This window comes from Molothrus ater, chromosome 18 (assembly GCF_012460135.2).
Source record: "Molothrus ater isolate BHLD 08-10-18 breed brown headed cowbird chromosome 18, BPBGC_Mater_1.1, whole genome shotgun sequence".
NCBI lineage: Eukaryota > Metazoa > Chordata > Aves > Passeriformes > Icteridae > Molothrus > Molothrus ater.
This window is the reverse complement of record NC_050495.2, coordinates 5,780,238-5,796,555: the sequence shown is the minus strand read 5'-3', so window position 1 is coordinate 5,796,555 and position 16,318 is coordinate 5,780,238. Positions and strand designations below refer to the sequence as shown.

The 16,318-nt window shown below is 44.3% G+C and overlaps 1 protein-coding gene, 1 long non-coding RNA gene and 1 other non-coding gene across 13 annotated transcripts in view; all 3 read right to left on the bottom strand.

Annotated features, from left to right (window-relative positions):
• EP400 (E1A binding protein p400) overlaps window positions 1-5,194 on the bottom strand; it is a 46,134-nt gene extending 40,940 nt beyond the window's left edge. Inside the window, 3 exon segments of the mRNA XM_036393088.2 lie at window positions 1,952-3,082; window positions 3,084-3,305; window positions 5,123-5,194. Coding sequence (XP_036248981.1) covers window positions 1,952-3,082; window positions 3,084-3,275 — 1,323 coding nt within the window. The 5' untranslated portion in view covers window positions 3,276-3,305; window positions 5,123-5,194.
• A 118-nt stretch (window positions 5,195-5,312) lies between these two features.
• LOC118693075 (uncharacterized) lies at window positions 5,313-15,349 on the bottom strand. 11 transcript variants are annotated; one of them, XR_004981211.2, is made up of 9 exons: window positions 14,449-15,329; window positions 13,406-13,622; window positions 12,239-12,425; window positions 11,480-11,643; window positions 9,075-9,200; window positions 7,621-7,800; window positions 7,050-7,159; window positions 6,861-6,943; window positions 5,313-6,648 (listed from the first exon to the last, which is right to left on the bottom strand). It is a non-coding gene; the product is annotated as an uncharacterized LOC118693075 (long non-coding RNA). The 11 variants fall into 11 exon arrangements; XR_004981215.2 differs by having other exon boundaries at window positions 5,313-5,859; XR_008508694.1 differs by having other exon boundaries at window positions 5,313-5,859; window positions 6,497-7,159; window positions 14,449-15,349.
• Window positions 8,277-8,414, bottom strand: LOC118693228 (small nucleolar RNA SNORA49). The gene has a single exon (XR_004981238.1). It is a non-coding gene; the product is annotated as a small nucleolar RNA SNORA49 (small nucleolar RNA).
• Window positions 15,350-16,318: the final 969 nt, after the last annotated feature.

Below are 16,318 nucleotides of genomic sequence, written 5' to 3'. Positions count from 1 at the left end.
TGTTTTAAGCACAGCCCATTTTTAGAGTTCTGTCTTACTTTTAATAGCAGAACAGAGCACAGCCTTGACTGTTTATTGTGACTGTTTATTGTGACTTCTGTCACTGGAAACGTTTTCTTAAATCCAGTTAACATAAAAGTGTGCTTTAAATTGAATGATTGCTGCTGCTAACAGACAACAAATTAGCATGACAGACAGTTTGAACGTAAGAGAGCTTCAACATTTATTTAAGCAATGAGCACAAGCCACCATTCACTCTCCCCTCCAATTCCCAAAGAAATCAACCTTCCAGGCAAGGGATGAAGCACGTTGCTTTAGCAGAAAGTGATAGAGGGGAGGGGGAAATAAAACAGAAGACGACAACAAAATACAAAGAAAGAACATACTCAAAAGGTATCTTAATCTTTCAGAAGGATTCATCACTTGAAAACACATAAAGACTTTTGCTGTTGCACTTTGCAAAATTCTCCAGCAGTTACAGGGACAAGAAGCTTCCACAAACAAAAGAGGATCCACCACGAGAAGGCAGCGAAGTACAGCAAATTCTCAACCCAAAACACCACGGGGTAGAGACTGAACTCATTTAAAGTGTAGCACCACCACTGACTTCAAGGAACCTGTACCATTTACACCCACTAAAGATCCCTCAAAGTGTGCAGACGGTAGTTAAAAATACCTGGTTATTTCAGCTGACAAACACGTAACCCAACAAGAACACCTAAACAATTTGACAAAACACAAACCAGGTGAAAAAAAATACTGAATATCTATTGTCAATAAATTACAGTAACAGGCTAGCTTTTATGTTACTATATAAAGTAATGATTCCTTCAAAATTGTCAGTAACTGTCACAAGCAGAAATATATTTTACCTAATTAAGAAGCTTATACAACAAAGTACTGGACAAATTAAACTTCAGCCATTATTCTGTTAAAATTTCCCACTAATTCCAACTGAAGGTATGATTGCTAATGATTCATACCTAAGAACCATTAAATTTGAGAGAAGGCACTCATTTCCACAGGGTATTCAAAGACACACAAGGTTCTTTACAAAATATTGGTTCTTCTACAAACTGGCAGCTACATAATTCACAAATTTTAGAAGATATTTATGAGTGCCAAGAGGTGCAGGGGCATCAGTTCTACCTGCCCTGCTGCAACCACTTGCCATGTTGGCTTGTGGGCAGGCTCTGCACCAGCCCAGTGCTCCAGCACCCACAGATGGGTACAAAAGTGCAGGAAAAGCTGCACAGCACCTGTTTGTGGCGAGCTTCTTTCAAGCTCTTTGCCATCAATAAGCAGTGAATTCAAGTTAGTAATTTAAACCTTTGCGTAAGTAACAAAGTGAACTTGTCAATGTCCAGTCTGTAAGTGCTGGTTGTTAATTCTTTAAACAGCAGCTCACACACAGAGCTCCAGGGCGCCCTGAATAATGTAATACATGACTGTGGACCCTTACACATGTTCTCCCTCACTAATTAGATTAATTCACATTTTTTGTTGGTTGCAGCAACATTGAACTTCAGTTACATCTATGATTAGAACTCACATGAGTCAGGTTAACCTCTTGTAATGCTTTTGCTCATTCTTTTTTGGTTTGTCCAAGTCTAGCTAAGTGAAATTCAAACTACAATTCCTAGTCATAACCATTCTGAGAGCTGAAAACCATGTCCACACTTCTACCATCTTTATTTGTGTGCAGCTAGGACAGTTAAAGCTCTCTCTCTATGCTTTTACTTTAAATCCAAAAATCTAACAGCATACTCAAACCAACCCATTGAATCACACTACCCAGCAGAACTGCACTCTTTCAGGCCAACTATTTTATGAAAAACTACTATACTTCACCAAGCAAAAATTATTTTTCATGTCCTGTCCCTTTCTTTAATAATTCACAATCCCAGTGCTACAACTTCATCTATGATTTTATTCCAACAAAGTGTCTTACCTCATCATTGATGACCTCAGATTGTTCTTCCTCTTCTTCCTCCTCCAGATCCAAGTCATTTTGCCTCAGGTATGCTTGCAGAGGAACACAATGTTTCTTCTTAAAAGCTAAAAAGTCCATCATATTCCCTTGAAGATGTTGCAGGAAAAACAGTTCAATCAAACATTCCTTAAAAGTTTCCTTAAGAATTTCCATCTGCTTGTGGTGATGATCCAAACATAGTTTTCTCATTTGAGCAGTTTCTTGGTTGGCAGGAGGAATCTCCTCCAACTTTTTGGGCTGTTTTTTCACCGCTGTGTTAGCTGTAGGAGTGAGAGGAAGACTCGACAGCCCCTGTGGCACAGTGGCCCGTGAAGGACTTGTGGGAGGAGGAGGTGATGTCATTCCAAACGCACTCGGTCCTCCAACTCCTGCTATCAATCCACCAGAAGTCCTGTCAAATCCAATGGGTCTACTCAGCTGCTGCCCTTGAAGCACTTGCTGCTGCTGTTGCATTAGCTGCCCCTGGATAATATTGCTGATTTGGGGTGGCAAGCTGGTTGTCGTGATGTGGCCCGGGCTAGTCAAAGACTGCATGTTTGCCCCGCTGGCCACGGGGCTCTGAGGGCCGAGGTGGTGGATGGTGCCCCCAGACTGCGAGTGCGGCTGCGAGAGCCGGCGCTCCCTCACGGTGCCGGGCGGGCCGGACGATGGCAGCTGCACCTGTGCAGCAGCTCCTTGAGCAATCTGTGCAATCCCTGGTCCTTCCTGGTACACGAAGTGCCCGCCGTTGGAAGGGCTCAGGCTGATCTGCCTCACGAGCACGCTGGCATCCACAAAGCCTCTGGTGGGGCTCTGGCTGCACATGCCCAGGCCGGGCCCGGGGGTGCCCGCGCGGACGTTGGGCAGCGCCTGCACCGGCACCGGGTTGGGCTGGGTGGGGCTCTGGGACTGCACCTGCTGGGGCAGCGGAGAGGTGACCTGGATGTACGAGGGGGAGCCGTGCTCAAAGCGCCTCTGCTGGGGACTGAACTGAAAGCTGGGGGACGTGGGGTTTGGCAGCGGCAGCGGGGTGAGCGTGATCTGCTGGTTGCCTGAGGCCACCGGGCCCACATTCTGCAGGGTGATGTTCACGTTCTGCCCGGCCACAGGGGCTGCGGCTCATGATGAACTGCTGGATCTGGTAACTGGGCGACTGCGGCGCCGAGGGGCTCGCGGAGGGCGCGAAGGAGGCTGCGGGGGACTGGGGTAAGTTGGCCTGCTGTTCTTCTCCCTCACTGCCCGTGAAGGACCTGGACCTCTGGAGCTGGCGCTGGGCATTCTGAGGACCATTGCCATGGTGCATTCTCACTGATCTAAGGTTTTACAGTATAGTCTAAAGAAATACACAGAAACAGACATTCAGGGAATGTAAAAACTCTTCTGCAACTGAAACCATTTAGTTACAACTAGAAAGATTACCTTACAGTAAGAACACTGTTATCTGGGTTTTGCAGTTACTTAAAATGTTTCGAATGATCCAAAACCCTCAGCACAACCAAATCTCACTTAAATCCCTCATAAATTTCTCTAGCTAATACTGCTATTGAATAGTCTTACAAATGTTGTGTTCCCCTTAGCTAGGCAGAATGACTTCAAGTAATAAAAAAAAGAACAGGACTTTTTCCCTTGCTGTGGAACTTCAAGAAAAAACGGTCTCCAGCATCAAAGGCATCTACTCTTTTTTCATGTTCATTATTACCAATGTTTCCGTGCTTTTAACTCTTAATGCATAGTTATTGTAATTGCTAAAACATATAGTTCATTGTTTCAACAGCAACTAAAAATAAGAAGATGGACAGACTATTCAACTTTATTGTTCGAACTACTGAAGGCCAAGTCATCCTAATGGATGTAAAACTACTGTACTTGATCCTCAACTTTGCCTTCTCTTTCCTTCAGAACACAAAAAGAGATGAAAATTAACCAAATCTGCATTTCATTTAAAATGCTGTTTATTGAGTCAAGCTACCCAGAAATTCCAAAACGTTCTGGTTTTGTATTTCAATCACAGACAAACAAAAATTCCAATGACATGCACTGACAGGTAGATTCAGGGCTCGGAGTCACACAGAAATAGCAGCAAGAGAAAACGAAACCTGATGTTTTTTTTTTTTTCCTTTCAAAATCTCTCCCCTCTTTTAAAAGCAACACTTTCACTTTTAGCACTTCAGGCCAAACACACACAAACAAACATGCCGCCACTCCTTTGTGTTCCTAACTCCAAGTTGGTCGCAGGCGGCAACAGGCAGCAGCACCTCGGCACGGCAGCGCTGCTGGGAAGCGGCGGGATGCAGCTGCCGGCTCTCCCGCTGCCCAGGCACGGAGCACATCACAGCCATCGCCCAAGCCCTGCGGATGGAGATTCCCTTCCTTGCCCCGGGAGAGAGGCGGCTGTCCGGGAAGGTGGAGCAGAGCAGCGCTGTCACACACGTGCCAGCAGCGACAGGGGGCCGAGAGCCCGGGACCTCCCGTGCCGGGGGTACCGCGGAGCGCAGCCGGCACAGCGGCTCCTCCGGCCGGGTTCCGCCTCTCCCGCACCGGGGCTCACCCGGCGGGTCTCAGCTTTCCGCACCGGCTCTCGGCTCTCCCACTCTCCGGAGCTCAAACATGAGCGAGCGAGCTCCGTAGAGCGGGAAGAGGAAAAAGCTACACTCCTTACAGGCCGCTTTTCTAAAAGATTTAACAATACTGCTATTCTTCGAGGTATTGTGGTTATTTCACAGCGCCGATACCAAATAATTAAGATTCAAAAGATACCACTAGCAACAAGGTCTTATTATTTTAATTACCCGCACCTCACTAACACTTACGGCCCCGGTGAAAACACTTAATTAATTACAGGCCCATAAGGGAGGTCCCGAAGCAGGGATCGCCTTTTGTGTGCGAGCAGCGCGGCGGGGCCGCCCGGCCGGGGGCGAAGCCCGGCCCCGCCGCCGCTCCGCGGGAGCGCCCCCCGCCCGGAGCTCCCCCCGCCGGGGCCGCGCTCCCCCGGCCCGGCCCGGCCCTGCCCGCCCCGCGTCCCCCGCCCCGTGCCGGGCGGGCCCGTCCCTCCGCGGCCGCCCCCGGTGCGGCGGCGGGACCGGCGGGGGCCGTTCGGGGCGGAGCGGGGCGCGCAGCCGGGCCCGGGCGGGCCCTGCGGGCCGCACTTACCGCGGGCGCCGCGGGTTCCATTCGCTGCGGGCAGGAAGCGCGGGCGGGGGCGCCGCTACCAGCGCCGGCAGGAGACAAACCGCGTCCCGCCGCGCCTGCGCCGCCACCCGCGGGCCGCGCCGCGCCTGCGCCAGCCCCGCGCCTGCGCGCTCCGTGGAGCGGGGCCTGTCGCGATAGGAACGGCCTCGGCGACAGTGCAGAGAAATGATATTTATTGGAGCAGAGGCAGGGCAGGGGAAGCAGCCAGCAAAGGGCAGTTTCTGTCCGCGCACGAAGCGAGGCTGTCGCTACTCTTCAATACACGGTGTGAAAAGCCGCACTTGCAGCTGGCGGGGCTTGAGCCCCCAGGGCAGGAGAGGCTGGGAGCGCCCGGAGCGGGGCCGGCCGGGGAACAACGGAGATGGAGCGGCTGGAGCATCTCCGACGGCGCTGTTGAGCCCCGAGCTGAGAGGGAGCCCCATCCCCGTCTGTCAGGGCGTGCAGGGAGCGCGGAGCACGGCCGGCTCTGCTCGGTGGTGCAGGTGACAGGACAAGAGACAACGCGCACTCACTGATGCTCAGGAGGGTCCACCCGGACATGAGGAAGGACTTTGGTACATCACATGGAGCCGCACTTCAGGCTTTTCTTTACATCAACACAAGCACAGATTTGATTCTTGGACAGTAAACACTACTTAAGGCTCAAGATCATCACAGAGCCTTTGATGAGAAAAAGGTCCCCGTGAAATTCATTCGTGCTTAAGAGAAAAGAAATTCACCAATCAGACCACCAGTGATTTACTGTTAAATCTGAGAAAATATTGACGGTAAAAGTAAACTTAGAGAAATCTATTTGAGGAACTTCTTTTTTTAGTAGTCATTGTCATCCACTCAAAGTGATTTATACAGATTTGAATACACTCAGAATTCTGGTGGTTTGCACAGGCTTGTCTAACACAAAGAGGATGACCACCTACATTCTGGAATAAATACAAAGTGAAGGCTTAGGTACCAAAAATACATAATCAAAAGTGCCCTGTCTCCAAATTCATACTTATCAATAGTCTTGACTGAAAACAATTCACATCCTACCACGAAAAAGTTAAAATAAACAGCTCCCCTCCCTTACTTTTAACACACTGGTAGTGCAAAATGACACATCCAAGGTCGTATTGTCATTACATTGGGGAAATTCATATTCCTAAGTGTATGGAAATGTAATAAATATAACCTATATTAGTCATACTGTTAGGAGAATGTATTTACTAACATTTGTTTGTATACCAAGCTATTCAAAATTCTAAAATCTAGTTATGTTTTTGCTTAGTAAACACTCATGTAGTACTCTAACAGCAATGAGGAATTAAAAAGGGAAAAAAACCCAACAATAAAGACCCCAAAAGCTCCCAAGTCCTCACAATGGTTCGACTTAAACCCTCCTTCCCCTCTGGACCTGCAATGGTTTTTATGTAACAATTTTGGTGTTGCTTTGGAGAGTGATAAACATTGTTGCAAGAGTTAACCACATCACTGATGTGATCCAAGACCTTTAAGAAAAAACCACAAAAATAATTTAGTCATCCTCAAATCAAGTTTAGAAAAGTCAGATTACAGATGTATTTGGCACCTTTTGCTGCAGATGTTGCTTTTGATTGATAAAAACAATGTAAATAAAAGGGTAACATTATCATTGGAACAAGCAAATCTTTATTACAATTTATCAATATCAATATTATCAATATTCATTAGATATTGTTACCTTCTGATTTTCTATATGAGCTGACAGTTCAGGATTTCTACTCAATTTAACCATGAACATACACCACTGGTTCCCAAAGAAGCCTAGAAATAAATAAACCACCACCTTTTCAAAATTGTCTCAGATCTAGTAAACACTTATTTTTTATGCATCATCAACTAACTGCTCACATTCTTAATGTTACAGTACCTGGGATAAAAAGCCTGTTGAACAATGCCCTCCATGAGCAGCCAGTTCTTGAATCATGTTTAATACTCTTTTTCAACAGCCTCTCTTCAATAGAATCACCACTTACAAACCTGTAAAACAAAGAAACCCATTACATTCCTTGTGCACTCAGCACATCCTTCCAAGGCAAGAAACACCTGAGAGAAGCTTTCAAATACATCTTAGACCTACACACACAGCATCTCATCACTGGATCTGAAACTCAGTGATAATCAAGAATGACATATTTTGTTTATCAAGGGCTGAAAACACCCACATTTATTTTGGCTGCCCCAACACACAAGTCCAGATGGTTTGTTAGATGAAAGTGGGAGGGAAAGACAGGAACAGAAGCAGCAGTGTGGGAAGGACATGATTTTTATTTTCCCCCTAGTTTGAAGGGAAGGGGTATGATAAAATCTTTGAAGGCATCTCGAAAGACCAAGTTACTTAAACTACCAGGGTGACCTCAACCAAAAATCCTAGTTTCTCCCCTAATCATCTTCTCTCTGCTTTTGATTTTAAAACACTGATTTCTTAGCATGAAATTCACCTGTATGTGTGGCTATCTCTGCCTCTTGCTCTTCTGTCACACCATCCCATCTCTGTGTCCATCAGTGTCACAGAAGACAAGAGGAATCACATCTGTGTGACTGCCACCTGTGCAGGGAGTGTGGGAAGACAGGACAGCACAGAAGGATCACTTCTCTCGGTTGAAGCTTTTTCTGAATTCCTAAAATGGGGGAACAAGCAACTTAACTACAAATTGACATTAATATAGGATAAATCTCTAAACAAACTTTTTTTAACAGAGTGAGAAGATTGGAAAAATTGCTTTCTCATTACTTCCACAACCTACATTAAGCATGCAAACATTTCAAGTTATCTTACTGCCCACATTACAGATCTACACAGTTCATAATTAATCTATCATTTAAACTCTTAATTTATGGTGCAGTCAGCCATATAAAATCTGAATATCTATTACAAGTAATCACATCATGGCCTCATCAGCACATCTGACTGAATTGTTATTCCTGCACAAGCTCCATCATTTTTCTTGTCTATTGACTAAATCAAATCCCTTCTGTTGTGCTGCCTTGTGTTGCTTTAAGGCAAAGTATTCTTTTATGTTTTATACTGCATCTAACAGAAAGCATAATGATGCAATTAGGAATAAAAAATAAGAAAAAACTTCAATATTTTGTTCATGTTTGCTCAAATTGTAGGCCCCAGAGGATACAGAGAATCTTACTGGGGAGGGAAAGGAGCAGACTTTCAATTTATCCTCAGGCAATGCCAGGGCACTCCACAAAAATAAAAGCCCCTGGAGTAAGGCTGAGGAACTGCCAACATAAAAACACCAACTACACTTAAAGTACTAACAATGTAAATAGCTACAGATAATGAAAGCAAAAGCAAATTAATCAAATGGCTATTGTGAAAAAAAACATCTGCATTTGAAGCACAAATTGCTCATAAACGTAGGATAACTAGTGGCATACTCCTTGGAAACACCCTAGATGCCTCATCAAATAGTAATATGACTGACATACTTCATATATAATAATTACATATTTGAGCTACAGCTACATACATAATTTGCTTCAATAAATAAGGAAATTATGTAAATGAATCTTGCAAATGTCTTAAACTTCCCTTTAGCATTTTCCCTCCCACCATGAGCATCTACTCACTATGAGCTTGAGGAAGAGATCCTCTTACCAGATAATGCCAGCTGAGAGCACCACTCTCACTAACTCATTCACATGGGGAAATGGAAATTCAGAAAAGCTCCAGGATGCTGAGCATTGCAATCATCTGTGTCAAAATCAGCACCTGCTGTCCCTTCTGCTTTCAGCTGCCAAAGCAGGACAGCCAGAGCTCCCAGCTTGCCTGCTTATGAGTGAGAAGCTGAGGGTTCTGCAGGTGACACTCACAGTCAGAGACAGCCCCTGCCCACAGGTGTGGCCAGTGGTGGGTGTTCAATACCTGAATCATCAATACCTGCACCATCTCTGCTCCTCGAGACTGAACTGCAGGGGTTGCATTCCACGGGTCCATGGGTAAGAAGGATTTGCTCCATACAAACAGGGAGGAGCAACAGCTACAGCTGGGAACACACACAGATCTCTATAAAACAAATCAAAACTTTGTTATACTGATTTTTAACTGCTTAGGCTATTAACTACCCCAAACCAGTAATATTTGCAAAGAAGCACAAAGCACCTGGCTAAAGGTAATAGAAAGTAAATCAGGACATGTATTTTTAAGTTGACATCAAGTAAATGAAAAAAAAAATGAAGAGGAAATTATACTATCCATAAAGTTACCAAGAGAAGCTTATTACAACTCCTACTTCTTTTTTGTCAGCATTAACACAACAAATACAAGATATGTCAAAATAAAGTAGAATTGTTATATAACTAATAACAGTTGCCATGGAACTATTGAGAGTTTCAGATCCTAGAATGATCCAAAATTATACATCTGACATGCAAATAGGCTCAGCATAGAGGAATGTAGCCTGCAAAAGGGATAAAACAAGGCAGCCTATTTTGCATTTAGCATTTTACAGTTGTTCACATAAATACCCTGTTCTGGAGGGTAGCACACACCCACCAAATCTGTGCAAAGACTGCACATGGACTTGCCTCAATTACCTGGTAGTAGTAATAATAATAATAATAATAATAATAATAATAATAATAATAATAATAATAATAATAATAATAATAATAATAATAATAATAATCTTTCAGGGCAATCTGCTGCTGTTTCAGTGTCAGAATGAGTTCCTGCAATGGATCCTTACAGCCTCTGAGGTGCTGGAGCATGGAAGGCAATTTGCAAAGCCTGCCCAGCAACACTTGTTAATCCTGGCAAAACAATGCTGAGAGATTTTTCTTTCACTGATCCAAGGGCAAGTTTCCAACAGGTCTCTGCCATACAGGGGGGTTCTGGAACAATGACACTCATTCCAGAAATATATTTTGTCCAGGTGTTGCTTCAGTTGTCTCTTTCTTCTGGAATACCCCTTAAATTCAAAATTCTTCTCTGAATCTATTGTGACCAGATAAAACTTATGCAAAAAACAAATTTGAAAATAAGGATAATTTAGCTCATGCAAGAGTTCTATGAATGGAGAATAGAGCAGGAGAAAAGCTGACACTTGTGATACAAGGACAAATGTTTGCTTTGGTATTGCAATGAAAAATAAATCTGCTTTTCTAGTTTATGCCTACTGGCAAAAATACTATTTTTAGTCAGTAATCTAAGCTGAAAGAGGTACCCAGCTGAAGAGCATAGAGCAGGAGGGATTCTGCTTCTCTCAACACACAGAAGAAACACACTATCCTGTAAAATTCAAATACACCAAATGCTCTGATCTCCAAAGGATTACATGGAAGGGGCATGACAGAACTGCCATAGCCCTTAGTCATCTTTGGAGTCTGGAGACAGCAAGAGAGCTCCCCAAAAAATGCTAATTAGGGTCAAACTTCTTAATGGAGCAAAGCTTTAACTATGGGTACAGTTTCAAAAGCCCTGCAGTTGTAAGAGCTGATTTCACAATCACTGGTTTGTGTAGGCTATTTCCAGGAAAGCAAAGATGTCTAAACAGAAAAAGAATGAGTTCTTCTTCTGTTTTACAAATATACTTCAGCTGTCCCTTCCAAGTCCTTACCTTCATGAACTGCCAATGCTCTCTTCTGGCAGAACAGCCTAAGAACATGAGGGACATCCTCCTTGTCACCTGTCACAGCCACGTGTCACACAAGCTGTCTTGGGCTTCACTGACCCTACTCTCCTCATTCCAGGCTAATTTATTGTAAGATTTAACTCTACACTGCTCTACAGCAGAATTACATTGGCTTTAAGACTCGAAATTGAACCCTCCTAACTTCTCTTCTGAGGGAAAGGCTCAGGAGCAAAAATCAAATAAGCTCAAAATTTAACTGAGCATTTTTTTCTCCCTCTGTCCTTCCCTCCCCTTCTCCCCCCCACAAAAAAAATCTTTAAGTGTTTTGCAAGTACGTCTGAAAATGTACTTAACTAGAAGGAGATTTAATTATTCTGCTTAGGAAACTACTCCAGAAGTAATTTTCAGTGTTTGATCAAAACCACAAGTGACTTAAACTCTTGAGTGTGGCCAGAAAGATCAAAACTGAGCTTTCATGAATGAAAAGAACTATTAAGCAGTAACAAGCACTCTGCTTTCCCTCAGAAGACTGAGGGAGAAGGCTTTAAAGGCATAAAGTCTTTAGCAGTGATCAGTTTGGAAACAAAAGATAAAAAAAATAAACAAATAATTCTGAATAAACCCTCTCAGCCCTCACAAATATTACTCTTTTTCATCTGTTACTTAAAAAAAAAATCAATAAAAATAAATCAATAATTTGAACACTACATACCTGTTTGGTTGGAGCTTCACTGGTTCAAGCCTGGGTGATGAAGGGGAGCAGGAGATCTCTTCAATAAACTTTCCAGTTACCTTCAGTTTTGGCAGCATTTGTGCTTCATAGCAAATGATTTGGTTTTCCATTCCAATCACATCAAATAGAGACCAGTCTGTGTGCTTAAATTACAGTAAAAGAAAAAAAAACAAAACACAAAGTAAAGAAGTATTTTACTACTCTTCTGCTGCAGTTTAAAAAAATAATAGCAATAATAGCACAGTATCTGAGAATGATGAAAAAGCTCCCAGCTGATGGCAGAATTAAAGTGGAACTGGAAGAGCCCCGTGTCATGTGACACTGCAGAGAGCAGCTGCTGTTACTTTAAAAGGTTCCAAGAGCCCACACATGGAAATAGAGCATTGTGCTCATGTTACCAGGAGTCACAAACAGGGCAGCACCCTCAAATGACAAGCTCTGCAGTTAATTCAATGCTTGTAATTAAAACATTTGTCTTTATAGAACTGACATTCCAGACCCTCTTGACACATTAACCCTAAAATAAAACCATAAAATTATTTTAAGTTTTATACCCAATTCTATCTAAAAAGCACATTTCTAAAGAAAAAAATAATAATTACAACCCCTTTAGGAGTACTGTTTAAAATTTACAAACAGTGGAAAGGCAACCCCAAACTCCCAGATCCCCAGTGATCACATCCTGACCATGTAAATGCTGCCTATTATTTTCTGGTTGAAAATATCAAATCACATTACTCTCTTGGCAGTTATCATCTTTCATCTTCTTTCTTGAAAAAAATCTGTTGCCATCCACTGCATTTCTTCCAAAAGATAAATCATGGTGTGATTTGTGCTGTAGGGCCTCATGGAGTTTGGGCAGAGGTTTCAGAGATCAAAAACTTTCCTTCCCCAGTGCTGCTGCTTGCTGCAGAATTTCATTTTCCTTCAAGTAAACATAATAAAACTTATGTTTCCTACTGCACAACACAAAACCAAGACAGACACTGTGAAAAATGTTACATGGACAATCAATAGAAACAATTATTCAGTCCTTGGAAACATTCCATGGTGTTTGAAGTTGCACTTTATTAAAGAAAATGAACAATGCATTTTGTGCAGCTTTTTGTAAAGTTTCTGAAGGACTTTGTGAGGCAGAAGTTAGATGAGAAATCAGTAGAGAATCTTGGGATGCAGAGCTACTCAGTCTTGAGAACTTTTGGTTTTCCTCCTAAAATATGGTACCCCTAGATCCCATCAGAAGGGCTGGCTGATTCAGTGAGAAATTTCACAGAATTTAAATACTCCGCCAGATGGCAGATGGACAAAATTCCCCAAAAAGTTCATCTAAAACACACATTTAGTTTCTGGCATTTTGATTAACACATGTAAGCATCCTGCAACAGCTGGCAAGTCAGCACAAGCAGCACAAATTTTCATTGTCATCCCCCCTCCCCCCTTATTTTAAAATGGTGCCTAAAAATTTAAAATAATGGATTCTGTTTAATTAAATCTCCTTCTAGGGCTTCATTACAGGAACAAATGCTACTTCCCTAGAGAACATGTCTGATTCCTTCTCACCCCTTTCCTTTCTTCAAGAAAAATCATGTATACCTGCAGCACTAATTAAAACCAAATGAGAGGCACAGGTATTCACAGAGCATTCTAAATTTAAATTAATACAAAATCTTTTTGTAAAGATTCATACCCAGCTGAGCTATACCACAGATGTCTGAAGAAAATTATCAGGCTTGGCAAAGTCACCTGCAAAAAAATACTGGAATTATTTGCTCCATTCTCCCCAGGCTGGAGTGATAAATTCTGCCATCCACAAAGTCTCCACACAAAACACCAAGGTCAGCACTCCTCAAACAAGATAATATACAAATGTTGCATTTATAAATGTTGTATAATACACAAGTATACCTGTTGTTGTGAGGGAACTAGAGCTGGGACCACAAGCACATGGTTCTTATCCCACCCTGCTGGTTGTACCTGCTGGGGCAGAGCTGGGTTCCTGCTGTGTGCAGCACGTAAGGAATTAAGCAGATTTGACAAATTTGGTCCATTTTGCTGTTGGTTTTCCTCCTGGCTGATCTGCTGAGCCACTTGAAGGACAGAAGGCATTCCACCTGCAGAGAGACTGTTAAAAATGGCAATTTCAGTAAAGAAAATAGTGAAATGACAAAGAGAACCAAAGAAAGTGGCAATACAGCCTGTTACAAAGCTGGTGAAATCAGCTTTCCACCACACCCCAACAGACCTGCCTGCCTGGAAGCTCTGAGGTGTGACTCAATCAGCAAGTCAGTCTAGGATGCACTTACCCACTCCTGAAGCTGACAAGATCTTTGCTAACAACACCCTGCAGAGAGCTGACAGCTACACACAACCAATCTCTATCAGGGTATCAAATGACCAAAAGGGAAAAATTTCATGCAACAACATTAATTAAGGAAAGCAACAAATTGGGCTCAGAGGGTACAAATTTAAACCCGACGTATGGAAAATGAGATGTGCAGCACTTACTAGGATCTCTAAGATTTTCTCCAGAGGGTTTTTAAAATGTGTAACAATTGGTAGTGGATATAATGTTACAATTACAGAAATCTCATTAAAGCAGTTATCTTTAATTACAAAGCTTAAAACTTACATGTAATCTTCAATCATTAATATAAGCACTAGATGTAACAGCATTATTTTAAAGTTCATGCCTTTTTTTTCTAATTGCTGTCAGAACTAATTATGAGTCTCTATGTGAAGTACTATTTTGGAACTGAATAAAGTTTTACCTAATAAAGTGTCTCATTATCAATAAAATGATGCATTGGACTACCACTTCCAAGCTCTACCCATTTCTATATCTTGATTTAAATTTTACATTCACTTTATTTTGCTACAGAATGGGGGTTATGGTTGCAGAATTGCTTCCTGCACAACTGTAAAGGGAGTTGATCTCAATGGTCACTGACCTTTTAACCCAAATTAACCACTTGAATTCTTCATGGTCCCAGTAGATTTATCCAGTTGCTGCAGCTCATTCCGAGTCTGGACTGGATATGTTTGTACTTCGAAGATGCAGGATGGCCAAATTTCGGCTTTCTCCAGCCAGGGACTCACGGGCTGCAGTCAGGGAGAGAGGCCAGTGCTGTCACACGCACGGGAGGTGACGGCAGCTGTGACAGGAGGGACTGCCAGGTGTCACCGCTGCCAGCTCCAGAGCAGCGGGGCGGGATGGTCCGGGCTGTAAAGGCCATTCCAGCCCGGTACGCGGGGCGCCGGCGCTGCCCCGGGGCAGAGCAGGGCTGGGCAGTGCCCTCAGAGCGCTGCGTGCCCGCTCCCCGGCACCGGCACCAACCTCCGCCAGAGACGGGTGTGCCCTGTCCCCGCACCGCCCTGTGCCACCACCGCACGGCCTGAGCCGCTCCGCACGCCATGGATTACCCCCGTTATCCCTGTGACATCCCGCACGGCCTGAGCCGCTCCGCACGCCATGGATTACCCCCGTTATCCCTGTGACATCCCGCACAGCCTGAGCCGCTCCACACGCCATGGATTACCCCCGTTATCCCTGTGACATCCCGCACAGCCTGAGCCGCTCCGCACGCCATGGATTACCCCCGTTATCCCTGTGACATCCCGCACAGCCTGAGCCGCTCCACACGCCATGGATTACCCCCGTTATCCCTGTGACATCCCGCACGGCCTGAGCCGCTCCACACGCCATGGATTACCCCCTACACTCCTGTGACATCCCCCACACCCCGCACAGCCTGAGCCGCTCCGCACGCCATGTACTACCCCCGTACACCCTGCGACATCCCGCACACCCCGTACAGCCCGACCCGCTCTGCGCGCCCCGCACCTCTCCGCACGCCATGTACTACCCCCTACAGCCCTGTGACATCCCGCGACTTCCCCCACACCCCGCACCGCCCTCGCACAGCCTGAGCCGCTCCGCACGCCATGTACTACCCCCGTAACATCCCGCACACCCCGCACGGTCTGACCCGCCCCGGGCCCGCCGCGCTCTCCCGCAGCGCCCCCTCACGGCCGCCCCTCGCCCCGCCCCGCCCGCGCGGCGATACCATTCGCCTCCCACCGCGGGGGGAGCCAGGCGTTCCCACCCGCCCAGAGGGGGAGCCACGAGCTTTAAGTATTTATTATTATTATTATTATTGTTATTCACGATTTTCTCTCTCTCCAAATAGATTTTCTCTTTGATTTCAACTGTGGTACATGTCACAGCTTTGGGGCTTTTATTTTAAGTAGATAAAGGTAATTTTATTTTTTTTTCAGATTGAAAGGTATGGAGAAACGGAGCTTTGAATGGAGGATAATGCACAGTAGGTCAATAGTATGGACCAGCAAGGGATGTAATGAAAATCCAGGCAGAAACCTTCTCCAGGGCACTTCTACACACTTGCTCTTATAAAATCAAGCAAGGTCTTAATGATAAAATAAAAAGCTCTAAAGAAAACCCAGATAAAATGAACGTGGGAATCCTTTTTTAAAGGATAGCTGTGCCCCCAAAAAGTCCCCCAAAGTTCCTACCCACTCAAAAAAACCCCTGCAAAACCAAAAGAATAATTCCAGAAGGAACCATAAAATTAAAGGCTTTGGGAAAACACCACTAAATGTGGGAACAAAGAGTTGACTCCTCTTTTTCAGTAAGTCCCATATTACAAAGCAAATCTCCACAGAGACTTGGCAAGAGAAATGTATCAAGTACTTGTACCAATATCCAAATTCTTGGAGTCTTGTTCCAATCCTTCAATGGTGTTCTGCAGGGTGGTAAGGCAGGAGGGTGTCATTTCTTCTGCCACCTCCACAGAGTCGGAA